Source organism: Bos javanicus, chromosome 25 (assembly GCF_032452875.1).
Source record: "Bos javanicus breed banteng chromosome 25, ARS-OSU_banteng_1.0, whole genome shotgun sequence".
Taxonomy (NCBI): domain Eukaryota; kingdom Metazoa; phylum Chordata; class Mammalia; order Artiodactyla; family Bovidae; genus Bos; species Bos javanicus.
In genome coordinates, this window is record NC_083892.1 from 28,337,051 (window position 1) to 28,353,878 (window position 16,828).

General features: G+C 40.5%; 1 protein-coding gene across 5 annotated transcripts in view; it reads left to right on the top strand.

Moving 5' to 3' along the window:
- LOC133238571 (S-adenosyl-L-methionine-dependent tRNA 4-demethylwyosine synthase TYW1) overlaps positions 1–16,828 on the top strand; it is a 148,228-nt gene that overhangs the window by 21,588 nt on the left and 109,812 nt on the right. For 3 of the 5 annotated variants that reach the window (XM_061401827.1, XM_061401828.1, XM_061401829.1), the window contains exons 8-9: positions 3,438–3,555; positions 9,641–9,693. In XM_061401827.1, coding sequence (XP_061257811.1) covers positions 3,438–3,555; positions 9,641–9,693 — 171 coding nt within the window. Of the gene's footprint in view, positions 1–526; positions 896–3,437; positions 3,556–9,640; positions 9,694–16,828 lie in introns of those variants that run through there. The other 2 variants (XM_061401830.1, XM_061401831.1) reach the window with 2 other exon arrangements.

Below are 16,828 nucleotides of genomic sequence, written 5' to 3' on the forward strand. Positions count from 1 at the left end.
TTCAATAGGGTTGCAGGAGAGGGAGGCATCTAGATTGACCAGTTCTGGGATCTTCATTTATTTCTGCTCAGCCTATGAAAGGGCTATAAAAAATAAAAATATACGGGCCTTGTGTCAGTTGTTATATTCTGGGCAAACAGGGAAAAATGTTTTCACCTAGGAGATTAGAATTAGAATTTGAAAGGGGCTCTGCACTTCCCTGGAGAGTGTTATGAACCATTGTCTATCTTTTCAGAGAGGAAATTACTGTTGCATAGGGAAGATAGAACTAACCTGCTGTAGAGGGAAGGAATGATGAATGTTTGTCCTGAATGTTCAAGACCTTTAATCACAGCTGCTGATCTCTTTCCATGCGAACTATGTGTTCAGAGGATTGAATCTGGAGTAGCTGCGCTCACGATTTATAATAGATAATTTCTCCAGTGATGGCACGTGGATGGTGTCCCATGCCATTCTTTAAAGAGTGTATTCATTATATAGGGGTTAGAAGTTTACATTTAAAACCAGAAGGGTGGACTTCCCTGGTGGTACAGTGGATAGGAATCTGCCTGCCATTGTAGGGGACATGAGTTCAATCCCTGGTCCAGGAAGATTCTGCATATGGTTGAAGCAACTAACCCCGCATGCAGAACTACTGAAGCATGCATGGTCCAAGGCCCAAGCTCTGCAACAAGAGCAGCTACCTCAGTGAGAAATCCAGGCAACCCCCGTGCATCACAATGAAGAATAGCACCCACTCACCGCAACTAGAGAGAGCCTATGTGGAGCAATAAAGATCCAGTACAACCGAAGAAATAGTTCATAAAGCCATAGGGGTTGTCTGTGGAGCTCTGAGCATGGTGGTCAGAGGCCAGTGTCATGCTGGGTCCAGTTCTGGATTTATGTGGCCTTGAGGGTAAGCAGATAAGCTGGTGATGTTTTATGGTGACAGGCTTTGGAGGCCAGCTGTTGCCACCTACTGTCAATTCTGGCATGGAGTAGGGAATTACAGTAATTCGCTGTGGAATGACTTCAGAGACATTTAAATACTCTCAAGGTCAAGGTTAGTTCACTTTGCTCTACCATGAGACTTCCTTCTCGAGCTCACATCTTTGCTTTTGGGTCTGAAGCAGACTTTAAAAAAAAGCCAAAGAATTCTTTTATTTTTAAATATTTTAGCAAAATCATAGCTGTACATTTTTTAAAGCAAATGCCTGGCATTAAAACTGATTACTTTCCTTATAGATAAGAACAAATGATTGATGTTTGTTTATAAATTTTTTTAGTTCCATCTGGAAAAATGTCTTGGAGAGCTCTATTAACAGCAGCAAAACTTTTCATTAACTTTGCTGTTTGATTATATTTAGTGATTTGGAATGCTAACTTTTAGGATGTGTATAAACTCACTGTGGGACTTGGGTGTCTCATTTAGTATATTTGACTACTCTAACGTGCTTTTTCACTGACTTCCTATTTTGGAAACGTCCCTGAAATAATAGAAGATAGAGAGGTTAATTCTGAATTTCATTTGTGTACTTTCTCTTTCTTTAAAAAAATAATTTTATTTGTTTATTTTTGGCTGCGCTGGGTCTTCATTGCTGTGTGAGGGCTTTCTCTAGTTGTGGTGAGTGGGGCGGGTACTCTCTGGTTGCAGTGCGTGGACATCTCATTGTTGAGGTTTCTCTTGTTGCAGAGCCCAGGCTCTAGGGCACGCGGGCTTCCGTAGTTGCAGCACGTGGGCTCAGTAGTTGTGGGGCATGGGCTTAGTTGCCCCGTGGCGTGTGGAATCTTCCTGGAGTAGGGATCAAACTCATGTCCCTGAATGGGCAAGCCAATTCTTAACCACTGGACCACCAGGGAAGTCCCTCTCTTTCTCTCTTTTTTAATGTTTAATCTTGTTTTACATTTTATGTATAGAGAACTTTGAGCATTCACTAGAATAGATAGAATGAGACAGCAAATCCCTATTCCCTTCCTGCCCAGCTTCAAACATGGACCATCTTCCTCCTTTCTGTATTAGTTTGACATAGACCTGAGACAGTATGTCGTCTGTGAGCTGTTTTAACTTTTAGGTAGAAAGGGGGCATTGCTGTGAGTGTCCTCACTGATTCACTGGGGGCTGGACATGGAGAATGGACAGACCCTGAGGGTAGTTTAGGGCTTGGTGGCAGGGTTTCTGCGCAGGTGAGTTATGTTGGATTTCTGTAGCTCTTAGTGAGGTCTGATGAGTGTCTCCTCTAAAGTGTGACACAAGTCTTTGTATGTTGTCTCACAATTACTGGTTAGCACTTGAACCATCTTCCAAAGAGACACTGTATACACTTGTATACATGTATATACGTGTAATGAGCTTTAAAAAGAGGGGAAGAAATCAAGGACTTCCCTGGTGAGCCAGTGGTTAAGCATCTGCCTTGCAATGCAGGGAACGCGGGTTGGATCCCTCGTTGCAGAACAAAGATCCCGCATGCTGCAGGGCAGCTTGAGCCTGTGTGCTGCAGCTACGGGGCCCAGGGCCGCAGCGAGGGGGTCCATGTGGCACAAAGAAGGATGCCACGCGATGCAATGAAGATCTGCGTGCCACAGCTAAGACCCAACAGCCAATAAATAAATACTAAAAATAAGAAAAAAAAGGAATCTCTCTTGTAGCTACTATCTTGCCTCTTTAAAAAAAACAAGAAGAGAGGAAGAAAGCATCAAACAGTGAATGAGGGTCATTGTAATATGATGTCGCTGGCAGAGACTGTAGGACAAGCACGATGCACGGTGTCCTATGCGGTGATCAGAGTTGGGCTGTGAATTTTCTAGTGGTCGGAGGCAAAAGGAAGCCCAGGTTTATATTATCCTTCAGATTTCTATCACCAAAGACAGATTTCCACCATGGGATCTTCTAAAAGAAGCCTTTGGGGCTACAGGTGGAGGTGGTGGAGTAACTTGACTTGTGAGCAGATGGCCGTCTGGGCAGCTCAAAGCGATTTTTGGCCTTATTTTGGGAGTTTGCAGATGTTACAACCCGCAGTAGCCATAAGTTAGTGAAGTCCTATGACATATCAGGCATCATGCCAGGTCATTTCATTTCATTTAATCTTCAACACAATCCTGCTCCATGGATATTACTTTTCTTCCTTTTCAGGTGAGAAAATTGAAATTCAGAGAAATAACTTGTGAAAGTTGGGCAGCTGTCTGTACTCAGATTGTGAACACTGTTTGACATCTAGATAAGTGGATTATCAATTTATGTTTTGCGAATGTGTGTGTTTGACTATGTAGTCACCTTTTATAGGGGAAAAAATAGGTGCTGGTGTTTCTTTAGCTCACTGTGTGACTGGAAATGTGATCACTTGGGAGAAAACAGGTTTGTGAGGAGCGCTTTTATCCAAGCCACATGTGGATGACTGTCATGCTCTTATTTCCCTCGCGCATGACCAATGCTGGGTTTCATTCATTTCTTTTTAATACAGAGAGAAAAGGAGCAGCTGGAAGGGGAAACGAGTGCGATCAGGAGCACAGTGAAGAGTGAAGCCAGTGAAAGAAGAGCTATGATCACTCCTGCTCTCCGAGAAGCCCTTACTAAACAAGGTGAAAGTCCTCAGGAACTGTTACAGTACACTCTTAAGTGTTCTGAGTGCATGCATACTAAGTCTCTTCAGTCATGTCTGACTCTTTGTGACCCCATGGACTATGGCCCGCCAGGCTCCTCTGTCCATGGGATTCTCCAGGCAAGAATACTGGAGTGGGTTGCCATTTCCTCCTCCAGGGGATCTTCCCACCCCAGGGATCAAACCCACAGTTCCTGCACTGCAGGCGGATTCTTTACCGCTGAGCCGCTGGGGAAGCCCTTAAGTGTTCTGATTTATCACTTAAAAAAGGAAACATAAAATAGGGATTGCCAAGAGGAAAAAAGATAAGTCCTGCTACGGCTGGCTCAGCTGTGTGTGGCCGTGGCAACTGTAGCTGTTTAAGGAGCCACAGTCTTGTTTCTGTGGATCACTTTTGTGTAGGCTGCTTGGACCAGCAAGCTTCCTCTTTGCTTGGTTTATTGGGTTGGTACTTGACCATCAGTGAGGCTCAGGTATGCAGATGAAAAATGCAGTCACTGACTTCTTTACGTATCATTGTCTATTAAAAAAATTATTAAATACAAAAAAAGACCATATGATGTTAGGCTGGGTTAATTAGAAATGTTTTATGTAGAAGTATATGTGGATTTCTGTGGTCCTACCTTATTAAGAAGGCTGCAGTTGAATGAATGAATAATCCTGGTTTGCTTGTAGAAGGAAGAATAGTAAATTGGGGATGAATAGACTGACTTCCTTGCCTCCCTCCCTCTTTCTATAATTATTGAGATCCTTTTATGTAACAGATCTGGTTGTACAGAGGAACTTAAGATACTTGAAGTTATCTCCTTCAAGGAACTCTGGACCTATTAGAGGAGACAGACAAGAATATACAGATTTTATACATAGAAATATATATGCTTTTTCTTTTTTTAATTTTTAAGGTTTTTTTTTTTTTTTAATGTGGACCATTTTTAAAGTCTTCATTGAATTTGTTACAATATTGTTTCTGTTTTATGTTTTGGTTTTGTTGGTCAAAAGGCTTGTGGGATCTTAGCTTCCTGACCAGGGATCCAACCCACACCCCCTGCATTAAGAAAGTGAAGCCTTAAACCCCTTGACCACCAGGGAAGTCCCTGTGTCTTTTAATTAGAGTAAATGAAAGTCATTTTTATAGTAGGTTTAAATCTGGCATCTTGCTGTTTGTTTTCTACTTGTCTCGTGGATTCTTTGATTTCCTTTCTCTTGTTGAACTATCTTCTTTTAGATTTTTTTTTTTTTAATGATCCTCTTTTATATCCTTTGTTGGCTTATTAACTGTAGCTTTATTTTGTTCTTCAGTGGTTTCTTGAGGTTTTGTACTATCCGGTATCACAGTATATCGTCACATGGTGTTATACCACTTTATGTAAAGTAGAGGAACCTTCAATACTTCTGTTCCCTCCCCGCAAACCTCTATGCAGTCGTTTTGGTACATTTTATTTTTATGTATGTTTTAAGCCCTGTAGTACATTGTTATTCTTTTGATTCAAACAGCCAATTACCTATTACAGATTTAAGTAATTAGGAAGAATCTTACGTGTTGACTCACGTAGTTGCCACTCCTGGTACTTTGCCTTCCTCTGTGTAGATCCGTATTCTGTCTGATGGCCTTTTCTTCCTGCCTGGAGGACTCCTTTTAGCATTTCTTGTAGTGTGGGCTTGCTGGTGATGGATTATTTTACCTTTTCTATATCAGAAAAAGGCTTTCTTTTGCCTTCATTTTTGAAGGATTTTTTTGTTATTTAGTTTTTGAAGGATATTTATTGATGTGCCTAGAACTGTGAAAGTTTCATAGTCGTGTCCAGTTCTTTGTGACTCCATGCACTGCAGCCTCCTGGGCTTCTCAGAGTGTCCGTGGGATTTCCAGGCAAGAACACTGGGATGGTTGCCATGGCCTCCTCCAGGGGATCCTCCCAACCCTAAAAATTGTAGGTTGGCAGTTTTCTTCTTTTTTGTGCTTGACGGGTGTTGTTCCCCTGTCTCGTGGCTCACATTGCTTCTCATGAAGCCTCTGTCGTCATCTTTTGCTTGTTCCTTTCAAATGTAATGTTTTTTACCCCCTGGCTAAAAAATTTTTTCTTCTAACTACTGATTTTGAGTGATTGTAATTATGTCTCCATGTAGCTTTCTTCATGTTTCTTCACTTGAGATTTGGTGAGGTTCTCACTTCGGTGGATATATGGTTTTAATTGGATTTGGACAAATTTTGGCCATTGTTTCTTCAAGTATTTTTCCGCTACCCTGTCTCTTTCCTCTTCCCTGGGGACTCCAATAAATAGGCCTCTTGAATTTGACCCACAGCTCACAGATGTGCTTTTCATATTTTAAAATTATTTTGTCTGTCTTGCTTTACATTATTGGATAGTTTCTATTGCTGTCTTCAAGTTTAACTCAGTAATCTTTTCTTCTCTCATGTTGAATCTTCCATTGCTTCTATCCAGTGTGTGTTCCGACTTAGAGGTAGTTTTCATCTCTAGAAGGTCAGTTTAGGTCTTTTTCTGTCTTCCATGTCTTCACTTAACTTTTGGAGCCTGTGGAATACAATTTTAACTGTTTCAGTGTCCTTATCTGCTAACATCTGTGTCATGTCTGGGTTAGTTTTTGTTACTGGAGTATTTTCCTCATTACTGGTCATGTTTTCCTGTTTTTTTTGCATGCTTGGTAATCTTTGGATGTTACTGTTGTTCGCTTGCTAAGTTGTTTTTAACCCTGTGACCCCATGGACTACAATATGCCAGGCCTCTTTGTCCCTCACTATCTCCTGGAGTTCACCCAAGTTCATGTCCTTTGAATCAGTGATTCAACCATCACATCCACTTCTGTCCTCTTCTTCTTTTGCCTTCAGTCTTTCCCAGTATCAGGGTCTTTTCTAATGAGTCTGGTATCTGATTGGATATCAGATCTAATTTTACCTTTTGGAGTGCTGGATAGTTTTGTATTCCTGAAAACATTTTTTTTTTCTTTTAATAAACTTTTAATTTCTTTTAATTCTTTTTTTTTTCTACCCATTTTTCTTCATTCCCAATATCCAGTCACATCTTGACTTTTGTTAAAATTCTTGCCAAATGTATGTCGAACTTGTCTCCTGAAAACATTTTTGAGATTTATTTTGGGACAAAGATAAATTACTTGGAAACAGCTTGAGCCTTTAAATCTTGCTTTTATGATTTGTTGGATGAGACCAGAGCTAATTTTTTTCCCCACCATTGAGGCAGAACCCTTCTATGTACTCTGTGCAATGCCTTGGGAATCTTGAAGTTATGTCTGCCTGGTAGGAACAGGCACAGTTCCCAGCCGGCTGTGAGTACCAGGTGTATCTTTAATCTTTTCAGATGGTTCTTTCCCATTGTTGCATAGTTTTTCTCTCACATGTGTACTAAGCAGTATAGGAATCCTCTGCAGAGTTCAGTCTCTGTGTAGCCCTCGTCTCTGCTGAACTCGATCCTGCAAACTTTAGCCACAGGGGTTCTCTAGACTCTACTTCTGTGTTCTCAGCTCAGGGAGAATGCTAAGCTCTACTTAGGTTCTCCCTCCCTGCTGCATAGCCTAGAAACGTCCAAGGCAATAAGCTTGGGTAATGGTAAGGCTCAACCTTGTTTGTTTCCCATCTCTGTTGGATCATCGTCCTTTGTTGCCAGATATTTCATGTCTTGAAAACTGTCGTTTTGTATATTTTGTCCAGTTTTGGTATTTCAAGTGGGGATTAAACCCTCTGTTACTCCATCTTGGGAAGAAGAAAAATCCTGCACTTGGATTCTTAGCAACTGCATAGTGTGAATTGTGGTCAACTATGGCACCCCACTCCAGTACTCTAGCCTGGAAAATCCCATGGACAGAGGAGCCTGGTGGGCTGCAGTCCATGGGGTCGCTAAGAGTCGGACACGACTGAGCGACTTCACTTTCACTTTTCACTTTTCACTTTCATGCATTGGAGAAGGAAATGGCAACCCACTCCAGTGTTCTTGCCTGGAGAATCCCAGGGACGGGGGAGCCTGGTGGGCTGCCATCTATGGGGTCACACAGAGTCAGACATGACTGAAGTGACTTAGCAGCAAGGTTGTTTCATCCTGTGCTGTACAGTCTTTACCTACCTAAATGCAGATTTTTGTAGAACCCTGTGTATCTTGGGAGTTCAGTTCAGTCGCTCAGTCATGTCTGACTCTTTGTGACCCCCGTGAATTGCAGCACGCCAGGCCTCCCTGTCCATCACCAACTCCTGGAGTTCACTTAAACCCGTGTCCATTGAGTCGGTGATGCCATCCAACCATCTCATCCTCTGTTGTCCCCTTCTCCTCCTGCCCTCAATCTTTCCCAGCATCAGGGTCTTTTCAAATGAGTCAGCTCTTTGCATCAGGTGGCCAAAGTATTGGAGTTTCAGCTTCAAAATCAGTCCTACTAATGAACACCCAGGACTGATTTCCTTTAGGATGGACTGGTTGCGTCTCCTTGCAGTCCAAGGGACTCTCAAGAGTCTTCTCCAACACCACAGTTCAAAAGCATCAATTCTTTGGTGCTCAGCTTTCTTTATAGTCCAACTCTCACATCCACACGAGACCACTGGAAAAACCATAGCCTTGACTAGACGGACCTTTGTTGGCAAAGTAATGTTTCTGCTTTTTAATATGCTGTCTGGGTTGGTCATAACTTTCCTTCCAAGGAGTAAGCATCTTTTAATTTCATGGCTGCAATCACCATCTGCAGTGATTTTGGAGCCCAGAAAAATAAACTCAGCTATTGTTTCCATTGTTTCCCCATCTATTTGCCATGAAGTGATGGGACCAGATGCCATGATCTTAGTTTTCTGAATGTTGAGCTTTAAGCCAACTTTTTCACTAGAAAGATGTAAAAAACTAGTAGAGTGTGATTTCTATGATAGTGCTGTGAGCAACATATAATGTAGAAGTCCAAAAAAGCTAGAATTTTCTCCGGGAATCTATAAAATGCATATTCTGTATCTGAGATTAGCTATTCATTTGGACTTGGTTCCATCTTCAAGTAGATAAGCAGTTCTTTATTTATATTCAAGATGTTTACATAAATGTGGAAGAGGATAAAAGACAAAGCCTCATAATATTGCCACTAGAGACTTGTAATCCAAATTGAATTTGTTCCATTAATCATCACACTGTGAACATGGGTGTTTAACCAGCCACTGATCCACTTATGCCATCATCCAGGCTGTATTTCTCCATTTGCCTCATTTGTCTGCAAGTCAAGGGTCTTTTTGTGCAAGAGGCTCATGGTAATTGTAGTTTATTACTTGAAGCCTCGTGAGAAACTTTATTAAATGCTTTCTGAAATCAGTATATTCTAGTTGTTTGCTCCACCAGTGTGTTAAAATAAGGAAATGTGATTGCTTTGGCATAGCTTTTCCATGCTTTTCAAGTCTCATGTGGCTCAAAAAATTTAAAAGCTAGGTTGTGGAGGGTGCTGAGAATTCATTTCAGGTTCCTAGAATTTTATTTTCCCACTTTTGAGGATAATATTTCTTTCTTTTAATCTCCTCTTGCCCATCTGATTCTTTATTTATTTTTGAAGACTATTGATGACAGTTTCCCAGTCGTTTTTTGTACAGAAATGTATGGTTACTTGCTTTTGCTGTTTGTTGCAGTATATGGTTCTTTTTTTATCTCTATAAATGTTCCTTGGGTCCTTGTAAAGCATGTGCTTCCTGTAGTTGTTAACTGCAGTCTCTCTCTCTGTGCCCTTGATCAAGTTTACTTTGATGCTTCAGATCTTAGGGCTCCACTGAGTTCTGATCTATGAGATCTGTTAGATGCTGAGAGATCTTAAAATCACTTCCTGTAATTTTGGATTGGCTTATTGTTTCTTTGTGTATTTTGAGCCTGTGTTATTAGATACATACGTATTTTAAACTGTTGTACCATCCTGGTCAATTAAACCTTAGTGGCCTTGGGGTTGTTGTCTGTTATTATTTAAATGAAGAAAAATGATTTTGCTACAGTTTTATAATCACTTTTAGAATATATACATGTATATAAAATCACTTTTTGATATAAGGCTTTGAATAATTTCAATTTTGTGTTCCCTGTTTTTTCATTCAGGTTATCAGTTGATTGGGAGCCACTCTGGGGTGAAGCTTTGCAGATGGACAAAGGTATTTGTTTTTGTTCAAATATTATTTCTGTTTTAGGCAACTTTTATATGGCTATTATATGCAATGCATTTTACCATTTTAAAGGGTTAATTTACATTTAATAAAGAGTAATGATTTTGAATGAATTAGTTACATGGGTTCAGCATGTTTTGATGGATGTAAAAAATCCTTATCAAACACCTGAATTAAAGCTGTAGACTATTTTCCTCACCCCTACAGGTTTACTTATGACTGTCTCTGGGCAGTAGCCCTTGCCCTGACAGCCACGCAACAGTTGTTCTCTTTGGTCTCACTGTAGTTTGGTTTTGCCTGTTGTAGAATTTCACATGAATAGGATCATATAATGTGTAGCTTTTTGCTAATGGCTTCTTAAACTCAACATCAGGTTTCTCAGATTCATCCACATATAATGTGTATCATTTCACTCCTTTTTGTTGCTGAATACGATGCAGTAGTAGTATAGGCATGGTACTCAGGGAAGCCTCCGTGGCTCAGTGGTAAAGAATCTGCCTGCAGGCAGGAGATGCAGGAAGAGGTGAGTTCAATCCCTGGGTTGGGAAGATCCTCTGGCGTAGGAAATGGCAGCCCACTTCAGTATTCTTGCAGGGAAAATCCCAGGGGCAGAGGAACCTGGACATGACTGAGAGACTATACACACACATTCAGTATTATGAACATGCCACAGTTTTAAATCTGTTGATAGTTGTTTGGGTTGTTCTCAGATTTTAGCTATTAAGAATAAAATGACTGTGAATGTGTGTGTACAGTGCTTTTATTTGGGGTGAACATACGTTTGATTTCATCTGGGTGTATACCTAGGAGTGGAATTGCTAAGTCATAGGGCAGGTATATATTTAAATTTATAAGAAACTCCCAGTCTGTTTGCAGTGTGGTTGTACTATTTTATATTTGCATCAGCAATTTAAGAAAGTCGCTATATTCTCTCACCATCATGTGGGATTATAAATCTTTTTCTGATTGTGAAGTGGTACCATTTTGGTTTTAATTTACATTTTGCAGATAACTACTGTTGATGAGGAGCACCTTTTCATGTGCATATTGGCCTCTCATAGTTATGCCGCCTCTGTTTGGATATTTTACCCAAACTGAATTGTTTGACTTTGTATTATTGATTTGTAGGAGTTGTTTATATATTGTGGATATGAGAGGTTTGCCTGATGCACACTCTTGTTTTCTCTTAGTCTGTGGCTTCCTCTTTCATTTCCCTAATGGTGTCCTTTGAAGCTTTTAATGTGAATAAAATCTAATTTATCCTTTTTTCTCTTTTGGTTAGTACTTTTCCTATGTTAAGAAGTCTTTGTCAACTTGAAGGTCACAAAGATAGTTTATCTTTTCTTCTGGAGGCTTCATATATAGTTTTGACCTTTATGTTTAGGTCTTGAATTAATTTATATGAATGGTATGAGGTAAGGATCAAGATTGTTCCTTTCCTCCACCTATCACCTACATGGATATTCTGATGTTTTAGCACCATTTGTTAAGAAGGATTTTCCTGTCACCATTGAATTACTTTTAGGCCTTTGTAGAAAAGTCAGTCAGCTGTATATAGGCAGGCCTGTTTCTGGACTACTCTTATTCTGTTGCATTGATGTGTTTGTCCTTAAGCCAATACCACAATTGGCTTGATTACTGTGGTTTTGTAATAAGTTTGAAATCATGCAGTATAAGTTCTCTGTCTTGGTTTTTAATTTTCAAGATTGTTTCTTCTCTTCTGGGTCTTTTGTATTTCCATATACTTTTTAGGATCAATCTATGAATTTCTATTGTATGTATTTATTCTGTTTTCTTATGTTCTGTATTTGTCTATTTGTCATCTCTGTACCTCAGGGCCAATTACATAATTTCTTACTTTCTGTATTTTTTTAAAAATATTTTTTTATTATTGTTTTTTATTTTTGGCTGTGCAGGGTCTTTGTTGCCATGCATGGGCTTTCTCTAGTTGCGGCGAGCAGGGGCTACTTTGTATTTGTGGTGGACGGGCTTCTCATTGCGTGGCTCCCCTGTTGTGGAGCATGGGCTTTAGGGCACACTGCCTCAGTTGTTGTGGCGCACGGGCTTAGTTGCCTTGGGCCGTGTGGAATCTTCCTGGACCAGGGATCAGATCCGTTTCCCCTGCATTGGCAGGTGGATGCTCAACCACTGGACCACCAGGGAAATCCTTATTCTCTGTATTCTTGATGCTCTGGCAGGCTCATAGAGACTGCCCCTCCCAGGGCTAATTGCTGAAGATTAACAACAGCTTGCCTTGAACATACCTTTCATCTGTGATTCTAAATCTGTAGCCTTCTGCTACTTCCTTATCTGACTCTCTCACACACCAAGCCAATATCTTCCCTGCCCTAAATCATGCCAGGGCCTGATACAGAAAGCTAGAGATAGCCCTGTAGTCCAGAGCCCACTGGAATAATTCATATCAGCCAGTCCGGCATCATTTACCCTGCTCTGCCTTTCCTCTCCTAAGGAGACTCCAGTAAGGGCTGTGGCCCAGGCTTTCCCCTCACTTCTCTCTGCCTCCTGAACAAACCCTGTTGTGTGCACCTTTCTCTCGGAATATGTAAGTAATATCTTCCTTCAATAGCATTGGCCTGTGTTGGCACTCAGTCAGATTCCCATGGATACAAATAAGATAGCATTAAAATTATTGTATTTTCTAATGAAAATGCAGTGATGTACAATATTATGTTAGTTTCAGGCATATGACATAGTTGACATTTGCATACATTATGAAAGGCTCACCACAATAAGTCTAGTAACTATCTGTCCCCATACAAAGTTATTACACTATTGATGATATTCCTTCTGTTGTATGTTATATCCCTGTGATTTATTATAAAACTGGAGGTTTGAGCCTCTTAGTTCCTTCACCTGTTTTGTCCACCCTCTCTCCCCTCCCTTCTCCCCCTTCTGACCATGACCAGTTCTCTGTATCTGAGTCTGTTTTCATTTTATTTGTTTGTTTTGTTTTATAGATTGCACATATGAGTTAAGGCTATGTGGTGTTTGTCTCCGTGTCTCTGACGTACTTACCATAGAAGTCTCAAGGTCCATCCATGTTGCTGCCATTGTCAGTATTTCATTCTTCTTATGGCTGAGTAATATTACTGCGTGTGTGTGTCTATATATACATCTATCTGTATCAGTTTCTTTATCCATTACTCTATCAATAGACACTAAATTTACATCTGTATCTTGGCTCTCGTAAATAATAATGCTGCATTGAACATTGGAGTACACATATCTTTTCTGATTACTGTTCTTATTTTCTTTGGGTAAATATTCAGTAGTAAAATTGCTGGGTCATATAGAAGTTCTAGTTTTGAGGAACCTCGATAACTGTTTTCCATAGTGGCTGCACCCATCTACAGTCACACCAGCCATGCACGAGGGTTCCCTTTTCTCCACATCCTCACCAGCACTTATTATTTGTGGTCTTTTTGATGGTAGTGATTCTGAAAGATGTTAAGTGGTGTCTCATTGTGGTTTTGATTTGCATTTCCTTGAAAATTAGTGATATTGAGCATCTTTTCATGTGTCTGTTGGCTGTCTGCATTTCCTCTCTGGAAAAATGTCTATTCAGGCCGCCTGCGCATTCTTTAATTGGGTTGTTTGATTTTGCTGCTATTAAGTTGTGTGTATTTTTATATATTTTGGATGTCAACCCCTTATTGGATATATTGTTTGCAAATATCTTGTCCCATTTAGTAGGCTGCTTTTTTGGTTGTTGAGAGTTTCCTTCACTGTGTAAAAGCTTTTTGGTTCAATATAGTCCCATTTATTTATTTTTGCTTTTGTTTCCCTTGCCTTAGGAGACATATCCAAAAAATATTGCTAAAACTGATGTTGAAGAGTATGCTGCCTAAGTTTTCCTCTAGGAGTTTTATAGTTTCAGGCCTTACATTTAAGTCTTTGATCCATTTTGAGTTTATTTTTGTATATGGTGTGAGGAAATAGTTCATTTTGATTCTTTTGCATGTAGCTGTCCAGTATTCCCAACATCATTTACTGAAGAGGCTATCTTTTCCCTATTGTGTATTCTTGCCTCCTTTATCTCAGATTCGTTGACCATACAAGTGTAGATTTATTTCTGAGTTCTCGTTTTGTTCCTTTGATCTATGTGGGTGGATTGGAAACAGAAATGGTAGTAAGAGTAGTTAAAGGAAGTGAGATGGGCCTCTGGTGACACTTAGAGTAAGATTTAAAGATGACCGGTGGTCCTCAAATAAGTAAGTTCAATTTCAAATAATTATTGCAAGATAGATTTCTCATCACTGTGCTGTAAAAATTAGCAGTACATAAAATGACCACAATAACTTCTTAAACAACTTTGATTTGTGAGAATCCTGTATTTCATGTCTTAGTATTTCATATGTTAACTTAATATGTGGTTTCAAGTCCACCCAAAGCATCTCGGATCTCTTCTGTATTGTTTTTATAGGTGACCCCTACACATATAACATGGGATGCACGTATTGTGTTAGGGACTTAAATACTAGAAGCGGCGTTATCCTCCGGGGTGTGGGTTTTCAAAATGGTGAAATTTCTTACAAAAGCTTCACACCAAAGAAAGTGTTTTCTGTCCTCATTTTCCATAGTAGCTACATTCCTGGAAAATTCAATGTACGGTAGAGTGTTCAGAAAATACTTTATCTGTAAAATGAAGTTGGAATCTAAGCGTGGAGGATTATAATCAGGTTTTTCACAAGTATAGAGGTGTAGTGAGTCATTTGAAAGGAAGTGGCTAATAAGACCCTTTGTGTGTGTGGGAGAGTGGGGTGGGTGGGGAGGGCTATCTTAAACATTACAGGAGATGTGAAAATCTTGTCCCTCCCCTCACTTATTGCCAGTAGTGCCTCCCAACCATTTTGATAACAACAGTATTTCAGGGAATTTCCAGAATACCCCCAGATAGTGTGGACCCCGTTGAGAACCTGTGCCCTAATTCATTTTCATTGCCATCCTTGAAGTTCAGGTTGTCCTCCTGAACATTGCAGCTAGGTTTTTTTCCCCTCTACCTCTAACCTCCAGTGAATCCCCTCCTCTACCTGCTCAATTTATCTGACATTAACCAGGTTAATCTCTGAAGTTCATTTCTCATTTAGCCATTCTGTTCTCTGAAGCCTTATGGCAGCTCTTCATTACTTCTTACTCAACGTATCAATTGGGATGTGTAATAGGCATCTTAAACTTAATGTGTCAGAAGCAGAATTCCCTAAATCTGTTCTCCTCAGTCTTCACTCCAGCGATTTATGACAACACTGTCCTTTCAGTTACTCAGGCCAGAACCCTGGGAGTCATTTCTATTCTTCTGTTGTTTTTCTGTTTGTTTGCTTTTGTACCCTCCCACGTCTATTCCGTGAGCACATCTTTTCAAACTATATCCAGAATGTAACTACTTTTCAGCATTTGTACGGCTATGCCTGGATCCAAGTCACTATCATATGTTCCTTTTATTATTGTAAGTGATCTCCTAACTGCTGTTCCTGATTCCACTCAGTCGTCTCCACTGCTGTTCCCTGCGCAGCAGTTGGATGCCTCAGATCATGTAACTCTTTTACTCAGAACTCCCAGGGGTTCTAATCTCTCTCAGAACCAAACCCTGAGTCCTTACAGAGGCCTCCAAGGGTCTGATCTTCTGTGCTTCATCTCACCTTACTAGCCTTCTTGCTGTTCCCCGAATACACTGAACTCAGACTCCTCCCTGGCTTTCTGGTCTCTTGTCTGCTCACTGAGATCTCTGCTCAGTGAGCGTCTATCAGAAAGGCTCTCCCTTGACCACCTTTTTAAAATAACAGCCTTCTCCTGGTCCCCTGACACTGCTTGGAATTTCTCCATAGCATTTTCTCCATAGCACTGTTAGCAATTAACAAATTAGGTCTTGCTTATTAACTGTCTCCTCTTTCCCTTCTCATCTCCTCCCTAACCTAAGAGTCTTCATTTTTCTTTCCAATACTGAAAACAGAGCCTAGCATGTAGTAATTACTTAGTAAACATTTGTCAGATGACAGAATTATATAAAACCCCAAACCCGAGGAAGAACCTCTCTAGTATGGTTCTGATCTACTTGTTTAGCTTTGTTTTCTGTTTTAACCTTCATACATCCTGTGCTGCCTCCCTTCCCACCTCTGATCTCTACCTGGCTGAATCCTCCCCATCTGTCCCAGTCAGGAAAACAGAAACCACCCTGGGTATTTTCACAAGAACAGATTTAATAAAGTAAATTAACTGAATGCTTACAAAGCCATTGAAAGGCCTGGGGTAATGAAGGTCAGAGAGAACTGCTCCTTGCTCGGAGAAAGTCGAGAAGTGCTGGGCTCGCAGGACACTGCTGGAAGTGACCTGAAACGCTGGCAACATTAAAGCGAATGTGTCCCAGGAGCTCGCTTGAAGCCGCTTCGGACTCTGTGTTTGTTGTACGCCCTTGTGTCTGCCAGCTGCTGCCAGCGAAGAATAACGATTTTTCCTTTCTCGCCATCTAAGTCTTGGCATAAGTGCCTCTCACTGGTGGAGTCTAAATCAGAACCCCTCAGACAAGGGAATCTTAGAAATATGGTATTGGGGCTTCTTAGCCCCTACTTATAAGGGGAGGCACAGGACTCAGTATTAATAGCACCTCTTTAGATGCTTAGCATCTGTACACCCCCTTCTACCTGTATTTACATTTTTAAACCATAATAAAAACAAAACATTTGCTTCTCCCTAAACTGTTGTAATTATTACTCATGCAAGGGAGGATGTATTCATTCTCTCCCTTCACTCTCTTTTGAGATCCTCTGCCTAAGGATGACATTATAAGGTTGACCACCACTGACCTGTCTTACATAAAATAGTTGGAGGGGAGGAAAGATAATATCCAAGCAAGGAAGACAGTATGTATATTTGTAACTGGTCATATTTGTACTTGGTCACTTGGTCATAGTTGGTATTTCTAACTTCCTTCCTCCATGAGGCAGGCCACATTTCCTTTGTGCTGTATCACTATCTCAATATGATGCTTCTTTGCAAAGGGGAGTGATTCTGTCAGTGAAGAGTCTGAGCCACTAATGGCTCCTCCTGTAATCTTCTCTTAACTTCTCCGACTATAAGGGAGAATATTAAGGGCTTCCCAAATGGCGAC